A 9,820-nucleotide genomic window follows, 5' to 3' on the forward strand; every position below is an offset into this window, starting at 1 on the left:
TTAAAGAGCAGTTAGGAGCTTATAATAAAAATAATTTCTAAAGTAGTGTCAATAGCTTTGATAGTATTGATCATGCTGACCAAGTCAAGATTATGTTTTGCCTATGCTTCTGTGAGTCAAGGCTATGTTTCTGCCAAGTTTTGCTTCTATAACCTTGCTTGCTTGCCTTGGTAACAAGGCCTTAAGCCCACCAATTGAAGACCACCGCTGAGTGGTCCCACTATGAGTGACCTATTACAAATGATTACATATGATATTACCATAAAGAACAAATTAATTTAAAGGTCATATAACTGTAACCAATGAAAAATATGCCAAACCTGCCTTGCATGGCTTGTATATATAACTCTATCTAATCTACCCCTATAAAAACACATCCTACCCTGAGCTCAAGGCTGTTCCTACTTTCCCAGTGGAAGGAAGTGGTCCCATGTGGTAGTAATAAAGTTCCTAGCTCGGCAGAGAGTGTGCGGGCAGCCGAGATGCCACAGCCGCCCAGGGTCTCCCAGCCCCCAGGCCCTCGCAACCCCCCGGGCCCCCGCAGGCCCCCGGGCACCGCCCCAACCCCGGAGCCCATGCGGCCCGCTGGGATGCTGCTCCGGCCCAGGCGGCCGCCACCGCTGGTGCTGCCCTCGCCGACAGATCCCATGGGCGAGATGCTGCCGCCAGCTGAGGACGCACCAGGGACCCCACCGCGGGCGGTGGCGCTAGCCCTGAGGCAGGTGCTGCGCACTCCCGCAAAATGTCCTCGCTGCTACAAGTTCCTCAAGAACAAGGTGCCCAAGGCCACTGGCCAAGCGCCCGGGCCCTTGGACGCACAGATCCACGAGCTCATGGGGCTGCTGGGCGACGATGGGCCGGACGAGCGCGCCCGCCGCCGCCCCGCGGGGCCGGGGTGCCCACAGCATGGCCGCCACCCCGCCCCCTCCGCGCCCGCACCAGCCCTAGATGAGCCAGGTAGGCAGGCGGCCGCGGGAGAGGGAAAGGGTCGGCAGGGCAAGGGGGGGCCGTGGGGGGGGGAGGGCGATTGGGGCTGGAGGCTGGAAGGGGCGGCCGGGGCCGGAGGGTCAGAGGCCGGAGGGTGGGCTGCAGCACTGACCCTGCGCTCCCTCCCGCAGCTGCCGCATCGCCCTGGGCCCCTGCCAACCTCTTGCCATCGGCCGCCACACCATCGCTGAATGCTGCCCTGCTGCAGACGCTGACGCACCTGGGCAACATCGTGGGCATGCTGGGCCTGCTGCGAGACCAGCTGCTGACCCGGAACCAGCACGTGGAGCAGCTGCCTGGCTCCTTCGACCAGACCTTGTCCCTGGCCCTGGGCTTCATCCTGGGCAGCGTGGCCACCCTGTGCGGCATCCTGGGCAAGCCGAGCTAGCCACCCCCCCACCCCCCCACCCCCAGCATTCAAGAAAGCCTTTTTGATAAAAAAATAATAATAATAAAGTTCCTAGCACTTTTATCTGGGTTTCGTGAAGTCTCTTTTGGATCCAGGATATAATAGATGTAGGCCCAAGTGAGATCCAGGACCCTGGGCCTTGAGTTCAGGGACTTTGGACTGGTGTCAGAAGAGCCACTCCCTAGGGGACAGCTGTGGAGAGAAGTTCCTAGCAGGAACTTAGAACTCAAAAGCCTCTAGAGGTAAGTTGAAAAGCCTGGCCAGGTATAGTGGAAGGGGCAGAAGGGGAGGTGGGATGCAGCAGAACTCCCAGCCATGGAGGAGTTTGGGATGCGCCTCTCCCCAGTGGAGGCAGATTAGGGTTCTTAACCTGGAGTCTGGCCTCACTTGGGTTCTTATTTGTTCTGTCTGTCTGTTGGAGGTGCCTTCTGCTGCTGTTTGCTTATGCCTGTCTGACCATTTGGTTTGTGTGGCCACCTATCTGTGTCTGTTTTAGTTGACATTTCTGTCTAAATGTCTGAGAACCACAAGCATGGAGAAAGGGATGAGATGGAGAATCTCCTGTTAAACCTATGTCTACAACCCTAACCCCAGATGTTGGAGAAACCTTGGGATGAGGTGGAGAATCTCCTGTCAAACTTAGTTCTCCACTCTGGTGCTGATAAAATTCCAAGGGGAAAGCTTATTTGGCCCAAGCAGGAAAAGTAAGAAACAACTTCTCTTTAAGCTAATTCTGAGATCACTGATATCTTGCTTTTTGTAGAAATGCACCAAACTTCTTTATCCATCACTTTTGGAAATGCTTTTAGAACCCTTTTCTTATTTTCAGGAAAAAGCCAGGGCATATGAGTACTGTTACCCAAGGTCATCTCTGCACTCTCTGCCAGGTAGATTGGCCCTCCCTTAATGTAAAATGGCTGCAGGAGAGCTCCTCTAAACTAACACCTCTCTTCTAGGTTCAGAGAGTTATTTTGGGGCTCTCAGTCACCGAAGTCAGGTACCCTAAACGCCAGAGCTCACCATTCTCTGAAAAAAAAAACCCAGACAATTACTCAAGTTATTAGAATCTGTTATTTTTGTTCATTTGGACATCTCTGGGGGAATAAAAGTTCCAGCTCTGTCTGGGCCTGGTCATAGACCTGCTCTGTTTTGTCTGTGTTGCAGCAGTCAGGACGTGGGCATGGGAGGTTGCAAGACCTTACAAGCTTCAGGCTGCATTTTCCTGCAGAGGCAGCCGGAGGTGAGGGCATAGACAGTTTGAGCCTCGTTTGGACATTTGGCTTGTCCGAACAGTTAAAAAATTGTAAAATGCTCTTGTCTAAAAAGAAAATTGGATAAAAGATAGGCTAGTTCAGTTTCAGGTGACTCCCACCTAGCCTTCCTCCAGCTGAAGGTATTCACAAGGCCAATTGGTAAAATGCATTGCTAAACAAGCAAGCCCTGGGTAAATGAAGCTCAGCAAAGGCACTTTGTTTTACAAATCTTAAATCTTTAGATCAAGATTCTGGACTGATTTTCATTTTTGTGCACTTTAAGTTTTGTATGAGTATGTTGGAACATGTTCAAGATGAAAATCAGCATGCTGTAAAAAAAAGAGTTTAAACTGTAAGGAATGTCATCAGATTTGTATGCCAAATATCTTAAAGGATTATTGTATTGTTTTAAACAGGAAGTTTAGTTAAACTTTCTAAGAATTCTTTAATTTACAAATCAAAATCTGTATTTTAAAATTTGGTATTTTAAAATGCAAAGGTTGTTTACACTGTAATCAAGTTATCTGACTCAACAAAAAGGCATTGGCTGTTTGGGATTTAGTTCCCTCTGCTAAAACTTGGGGATACTATTAGAAATTTAAATATAAAGGTTTATTTAACACTGTCAAAGATTTTACCTGTTCTGTCTAAAACTTTACCTGTTCTGTCTGAAACTATTTCATTCAAGAATCAAGAAAAAAAAAAGGGAAAAACTTAGACTCTAATAGAAGAACTGTCTTTTGAGGTGAGGGATGTAGAGGCAGACGTGCAGCTCAGCCAGTCATGCAGGTTGGGACAGACCCTGGGGGGAGTCCACGCATGGTAGAAGAGGGCAAGCTGGCACAAAGGTAGTTCAACTAACCCTGAAGAGTTGGGTGCATGCACATTCCTTAGGAGGGGCTGTATGACCAATCTTTGTCCTGTCCCTTTCTCTTGCAGACAGACACAGGAAACATAATGGTAAAAATGAGTGATGTCATGATCTGATTGGTATTCCTAAAACTGCCACTTGGATGTATTAACTTTGAAAAAGCCTTAAAAATATGGTTAGAAAATTTATTAGTATATGATTTGCTTTCATTGATACTCTGCAATTGGATATGTTTTTTTAAAAGGCATATAGATGGGCTGGGAAGGTGGGTCAGTGGTAGAGCACTTGCCTTGCATGCATGAGGCCCGGGCTCAGTTCTTTAGCACCACATAAGCAGAAAAGAAACAACCAGAAGAGGCACTGTGGCTCAAGTGGTACAGCTCTAGCCTTGAGCTGAAGACCTGAGGGACACCACCTAGGCCCAGAGTTCAGGCCCACAACCAGACACCCCCCACCAAAAAAATAAAAAAGCATATAGGTGTTAAGTCTAGCTTCTTGGTACAGTACTGGTGATTAATTCTTGCATTAACAAAAAATGGTCATTTGAGTTCAAAAGTTTTTAATGTATATCTGTTTTAAAATGAGTAGCCAAGAGGAAATAGTGGTACATATCCTCAAGATTTCAAAGGAGTTTTCAAAATACAAATGAAAACTAAAGTATAAAATGTTAAAGCAGAGATTAATAAAAGGCTTAAATTAGGATTGGTAAGACTTTAGCCCACTTATTTCTTGGGCAGTTGTTTCTTCAAGGTTTGTTGTTGGGTGATTTAACTTTTGAGTTCCAGGTATATTTTAGATATGAGACCCTTGTCCGTTGTATGGCTAGTGAAGATCTTCTCCCAATCCGTGGGCTTTCTGTTGATCTTGCTAGCTATGTACTTTGCCATGCAGAAGCTCTGCAATTTCATGCAATCCCATTTGTCCAACCTTTCTTTGATTTGTTGTATTTCTAGGTCTCTGTTAGGAAAATTTTGGAGACCTGGGTTTCTCTTATTCCATCCTGTAATGTTTTCAGAGTGTCTGCTTTGACTCTGTGGTCTTTGATCCATTTGGAGCTGATTCTGATGCAGGGTGATATATAAAGATCTAGCTTTAGTTTTCTATAAGTAGTTAACCAATTTTGCCAGCACCATTTACTGAAGAGGCTGTCTTTCATTCTATTTTTTTAGCCCTCTTATCGAAGATTACAAAGTTATAGGTATGTGGGTTCATTTCTTGGTTTTCAATTCTATTCCATGGGTCCTGAGATCTGTTCTTGAGCCAGTACCAAGCTGTTTTGATTTCTACAGCTTTGTAGTAGAGTTTGAAATTTGGTATTGATATTCCTCTAGCAGTGTTCTTTGTGTTAAGGATCGCTTTTGCTATTCATGGTCTTTTATTTTTCCATATGAATTTTTGGATTGCCTCTTTTATTTTCCTGAAGAATGAGGTTGGAATATTGATAGGTATCGCATTGAATTTTTAGATAGCCTTGGGAAGTATTGCGATTTTCATGATGTTGATCATTCCAATCTAGGAGCATGGGAGGTTTTTCCATTTTCTAATTTCTGTTTTGATTCCTTTTTCAAGTTTTTAAAGTGGGTTCCTCATAGACTCCACATAGACCTCCCCTGTGACCCAGCAATCCCACTTTTGGTCATTTAGTGGAATTATCACAAGCAAAGCCATACTAAAGCTACCAGCACAACTATGTTTATTGCAGCATTATTTACCACAGCTAAGATATGGAACCAACCCAGATGATCCTCAGTAAATGAATGGATCAAGAAAATGTGGTATATATGCATAATGGAATTCTATGCCGCTATCAGAAAGAATAACATTGTCCCATTTGTTAGGAAATGGAAAGACTTGGAAAAAAAATATATTAAATGAAGTAAGCCAGGCCTAAAGAAACATAGGTCCCATGGTTTCCCTTATTTTCAATAACTAGTACATGTCTGAGACAATCAGAAACAGTCAGATACGTTGATGTTAGGTTAAATGAACCCCAAGATAAGGACTCGAATAGTTTTTCTTTCTTGCTATTGTTTATAACATATTTATAAGATGATTTGTTTGTTGCTTTGTATGTCCCTCCCCCATGGCGGGGGCGGAGGGGTTGGAGGATGGGGAGGGTGGGAAGATATTGTAAGGGGAAAGAAAGGAGGAGGCAACAAATGTACTCATCACCTTGCCCATGTAATTGAAACCTCTACATATGGTATTTTCACAATAACAACAAAAAAAAAATTCTTTGAACTTAAAAAGAAATTAGGATTGGATGGGCTGGGAATGTGGCTGGGCTGCGAAAGTGGCTTAGTGGTAGAGTGCTTGCCTAGCATGCATCAAATCCTGAGTTCAATTCCTCACTACCAGGTATTCAGAAAAAGCAGGAAGCAGTGCTAGCCTTGACCAAAAGAAGCTCAAGGACAATGCGTATGCCATGAGTTAAATCCCAAGGACTGGCAAAAAAATGGAGATGAATTCCTGGTTATAAAGTTTGAAAGTTAAATTGTTAATATTTTTCTCAAAGTGCAAAAAGGAAAAATTAGGATTACCAAAATAATTGCTTAATTGCTATTTCAGTTTGCTCTTATAGTTTTTTTTTTTTGTAACAGTTCCAGCAGGCCCACACAAAGGAGTAAGGATTCTTACAAGTTTGTCAGATATAACTTTCGGCCCTTAATAAGTTCGAGGTAGACCATGCTTTAAAAAACGATTTCTAAAGACCATCTTTGTTTCTTTTAATTGGAGTAAACATGGCCTTTTGTTTAGACTTGTTGATCTGAGAACTGTGGTTCAAATCCAGCCTGGGCAGAGAAAGGTCCCTGTGAGATTATCTCTAATTGGTCAACAGAAGAGTTGTTTGGGGGCTCAAATTGGCAGAGTGCTAGCCTTGAACTCAGGGCCTGAGCGCTATCGCTCATCTCTCCAGCTGAAGTCCAGTGATTAAGGAAAATGCCAAGGTGTGTGTATCCCAGCATGGAGAAAGACACTCCTGGGACCCTGGCAATGATGAAACATCCAGAGGCAGTTACAAGCCACTGCTCAGATGGCAGAGATGGTATCAGATCCTGTTTGGCCTTTCAAAAATTGAAGGACTGGGAAGGTGGCTCAGTGGTAGAGCGTTTGCCTTGCATGCATGAGGCCCTGGGTTCGATTCCTCAGCACCACATAAGAAAAAAGAAAAAAGAGGGAAGTGGCACTGTGGCTCAAATGGTAGAGCACCAGCCTTGAGCTGAAGAGCTGAGGGACAGCACCCAGGCCCAGAGTTCAGGCCCCACGACTGGACCCCCCCCCAAAGAAATTGATCAGAGCCAGGAAGTCATGAGAAAGTAAATTGTAATCATGCCTTTCTAAATGTTTGTCTGCTTCATAATTGGGCAAGAATGTGCCAGTCATCTAAGTGGGTTATAAAATGTGTGGGATAGTTTAAATTCCCAAATTAGGGCTTTGAGCAGATACAGGGCATAACTGTTGGAGACTTCTTAAATTACAGGAGGGGTTCATTTTACCTAACATCATCTTATCTGATCTTTTCAGCTTGTCTCAGACATATACTAGTTATTGCAAATAAGGGAAACCATGGTGAAGAGCTACAGTAACTCCATTTTAAGATCAAACCTCCTGAGCTGTGCTGCCCTCAGAGTAACCACCAAAGAGAAAGTTCTCAGACAAACCCCAGGTTGCCACCAACCCTGCCCATCCTTAAGGAAAAGAACAGTTCCCTAAGTATTCCATCAGAAAAAGGCAAGTGTGGTCAGGGTGGACTTAAACCCCCTGAACTTGTGGACTTGCTTTTGTGGAAACCCCCTAAACTTGTTTGTTCGATACTATAAAAGCTGTTCTAATTTTGTGCTCGGGGCCTCTTAGCATCACCGGTTACCAAGTGTGCAGAGGACCAAGCTCGAGCTTTCAATAAACGACTCTTTGCTGTTTGCAAAGAGCCTGGTGGTCTGTGAGGGGCACCCGAAATCGGGTACTTCAATGGGATCTATGTTTCTTTGGCCCAGCTTACTTCACTAGATAAGGACACAAGTAGTTTTTTCTTTCTTGCTATTGTTTCTAACATATTTATAAGGTGATAGTTTTGTTGCATTTATGTCTCTTCCCCCACAGTATAAGCCCTGTTTTCACTGTATTTGATGTTGGTATATTTTGGGGAGGGGAAAGGAAAAAAAACAAATTGTTTAACTAGGGATACAGGTGGACCTATTGCAACAATGAGATGTGCAAAATCCTATGTTGAAAAGCAAACTTTACAACTTTGGCACCGGGGGTGAGGGTATAGTGGTGGAGATGGGAGTGAAGGGATGGTAGGGGAAAACCAAAGGAGGAGGCAACAATGCTTGATAAGAAATGTACTCATTACCTTGCTCGTGTAATTGTAGCCCCTCTGTATTGCATTTTCACAATAAAAATTATTTATATATATATGTATGTATATATATATATGTATGTATATATATATGTATGTGTATATATATATATATATATATATATATATACATATATAAATTAAAAAATTGCAGAAGGTAACAGCCCAGGGAAAAATTCAGATCTCTTACAGAAAAAACTTCAATGACTTAATGTACATAAGAAAAAAAGTGGGGAATGAGATAAGGAGGTCAGATCTGACTGGTGCCATATTGGCCACATGGTGGATGATAGGGTCTCGTATCTTGTCTTCATGCCGGGGGAAGGAAAATGCCTCCATCATCATCTGACTCCCAGGTGATGGATATTCCAAGATCCCTGGAGGCAGGGGTGAGCACTTGGCTGATAGAAATTACCAGTCCCAGGCACTGGACTGGCAGATTTAGTAACCTGTGGACCTGTCCCCTGCTGAGACCCTATTTAGGCCCAGCCCAGCCACCATTATGTCATGCCACATGTGTCACTGTGGTCATGTCTTGTCTTCTGACTCATCTCCAGTCATCATGGCATCACAATTCAACTCTCCATTGGAGTTGAATTGGTTTGTTGGTATTTTTGTTCTTTCTTTCCTCTCTAGACTGTTTCCTAACCGTGTTTTGTGTGTTTGGGGGCTTCAGGCCTTTGTAAAAATGGGTGGCCAGCAGCCTGCTAACTGTGTAATAAAGACTCCAATATTCCATCTACCTAAATGTGGCTTCTAGGATGCTTTACATCCGGCGTAGTTACCTATTTTCTAACAAAGATAAAGTGAAATATTTTGAGTGTCCACAATTATTTTGGGAAATTTTCCTAGAATTAATAGACTAAGTGCTGGTGTTTTAGTCATAAAATAGAATGAGGTAATTTGATATGGTAGGAATGGGGCGTAGACTAACACTTACCATGTATGCAATGTTATACTAGTAATTCCAACTCTGAAGACTTCAATATCATCATCTGATAATTAAAAATAAAAGTAGTTCTAATTTATTTAATTATTTTGAGGATTAAATTAGATAACCTAAAGTACTTGGAAAAACAATCAACATTTGCTACTTTCTACCTGTTATTTTATCATGTGATGAATTCTAACATTTTTCATGTGATATTTATATTGTGTCTATTTAGGATATACAATGTGATGTATTGATATTCATTGCTTTGTTCACTTTCCTGTCATTATGAGGAAAAAACCTGCAAAGAAAATTTCTGAAGAGGAAACTATTATATTTTCTCATGGTTTAAGAGAATGCAGTTTAAGATCAGATGTCTCCATTGTTTTTAATTGTATTTAATTAAATAGTGGTACGAAGGAATTTCCATTCAACAAATCAGTTTATAAGTACAAGAGATGTTTACATTACATTCCCACATCCTTCCAAAGCTCACCCCATTTTCATTTTTTCTAGATTCATACTATCCGCATTGAATATTATGCCTTCACCCTCTTCCTCTATAACTCTCTTTATTCCTTCCCTTTGACTTCCCTTCACAACTTCCAAGTGATAGTTTCCTGGTATTCATTTTTTTAGATTAAAAGTTCAATTTTATAAGAAATTACACTTCTTAAATACTCCTCTGAAAAGAGAATGCTTTGGTTAATTCTGTTGTGAAAAGTTGTGTAATACTTTTGCCTAAAGGTCTAGCTTCCAAATAAGCGACAGAACATGGTTCCTTTGTGTGTCTGGTTCTGGTTTACTTTACTTAACATATTTTTAGATCTATCCATTTCTTTGCAAATGATGTAACAGTCTTCATATTGGATGGGTGCCATCCAATTGTGGATATGTGCCACACTTCTCTAACCATGCCTCTGCCAAAGGATATCTTGTCTGTTTCCATAACTTTGCTAAGGGGAATAATGCAACAGTGAACATGATTGTGAAAGTGATTGTACTGTAA

At 42.6% G+C, this 9,820-nt stretch overlaps 1 protein-coding gene across 1 annotated transcript; it reads left to right on the plus strand.

The window, feature by feature from the left end:
• The first annotated feature begins 482 nt into the window (after positions 1–482).
• LOC138819768 (undifferentiated embryonic cell transcription factor 1-like) lies at positions 483–1,375 on the plus strand. The gene is made up of 2 exons (XM_070011298.1): positions 483–957; positions 1,119–1,375. Exons 1-2 carry the CDS (start codon positions 483–485, stop codon positions 1,373–1,375), a joined length of 732 nt encoding a protein of 243 aa, XP_069867399.1.
• The last annotated feature ends 8,445 nt before the right edge of the window (positions 1,376–9,820 follow it).

Source organism: Dipodomys merriami, unplaced genomic scaffold (assembly GCF_024711535.1).
Source record: "Dipodomys merriami isolate MVZ:Mamm:240054 unplaced genomic scaffold, mDipMer1.0.p SCAF_818, whole genome shotgun sequence".
NCBI classification, from domain to species: Eukaryota; Metazoa; Chordata; class Mammalia; order Rodentia; family Heteromyidae; genus Dipodomys; species Dipodomys merriami.

Excerpts from the sequence above, each read along its gene's own strand:
- LOC138819768 (XM_070011298.1), top strand. The coding sequence starts at position 483 with ATGCCACAGCCGCCCAGGGTCTCCCAGCCCCCAGGCCCTCGCAACCCC. Across the intron at positions 958-1,118 it reads ACCAGCCCTAGATGAGCCAG|CTGCCGCATCGCCCTGGGCC; the intron begins GTAGGCAGGCGG and ends TCCCTCCCGCAG.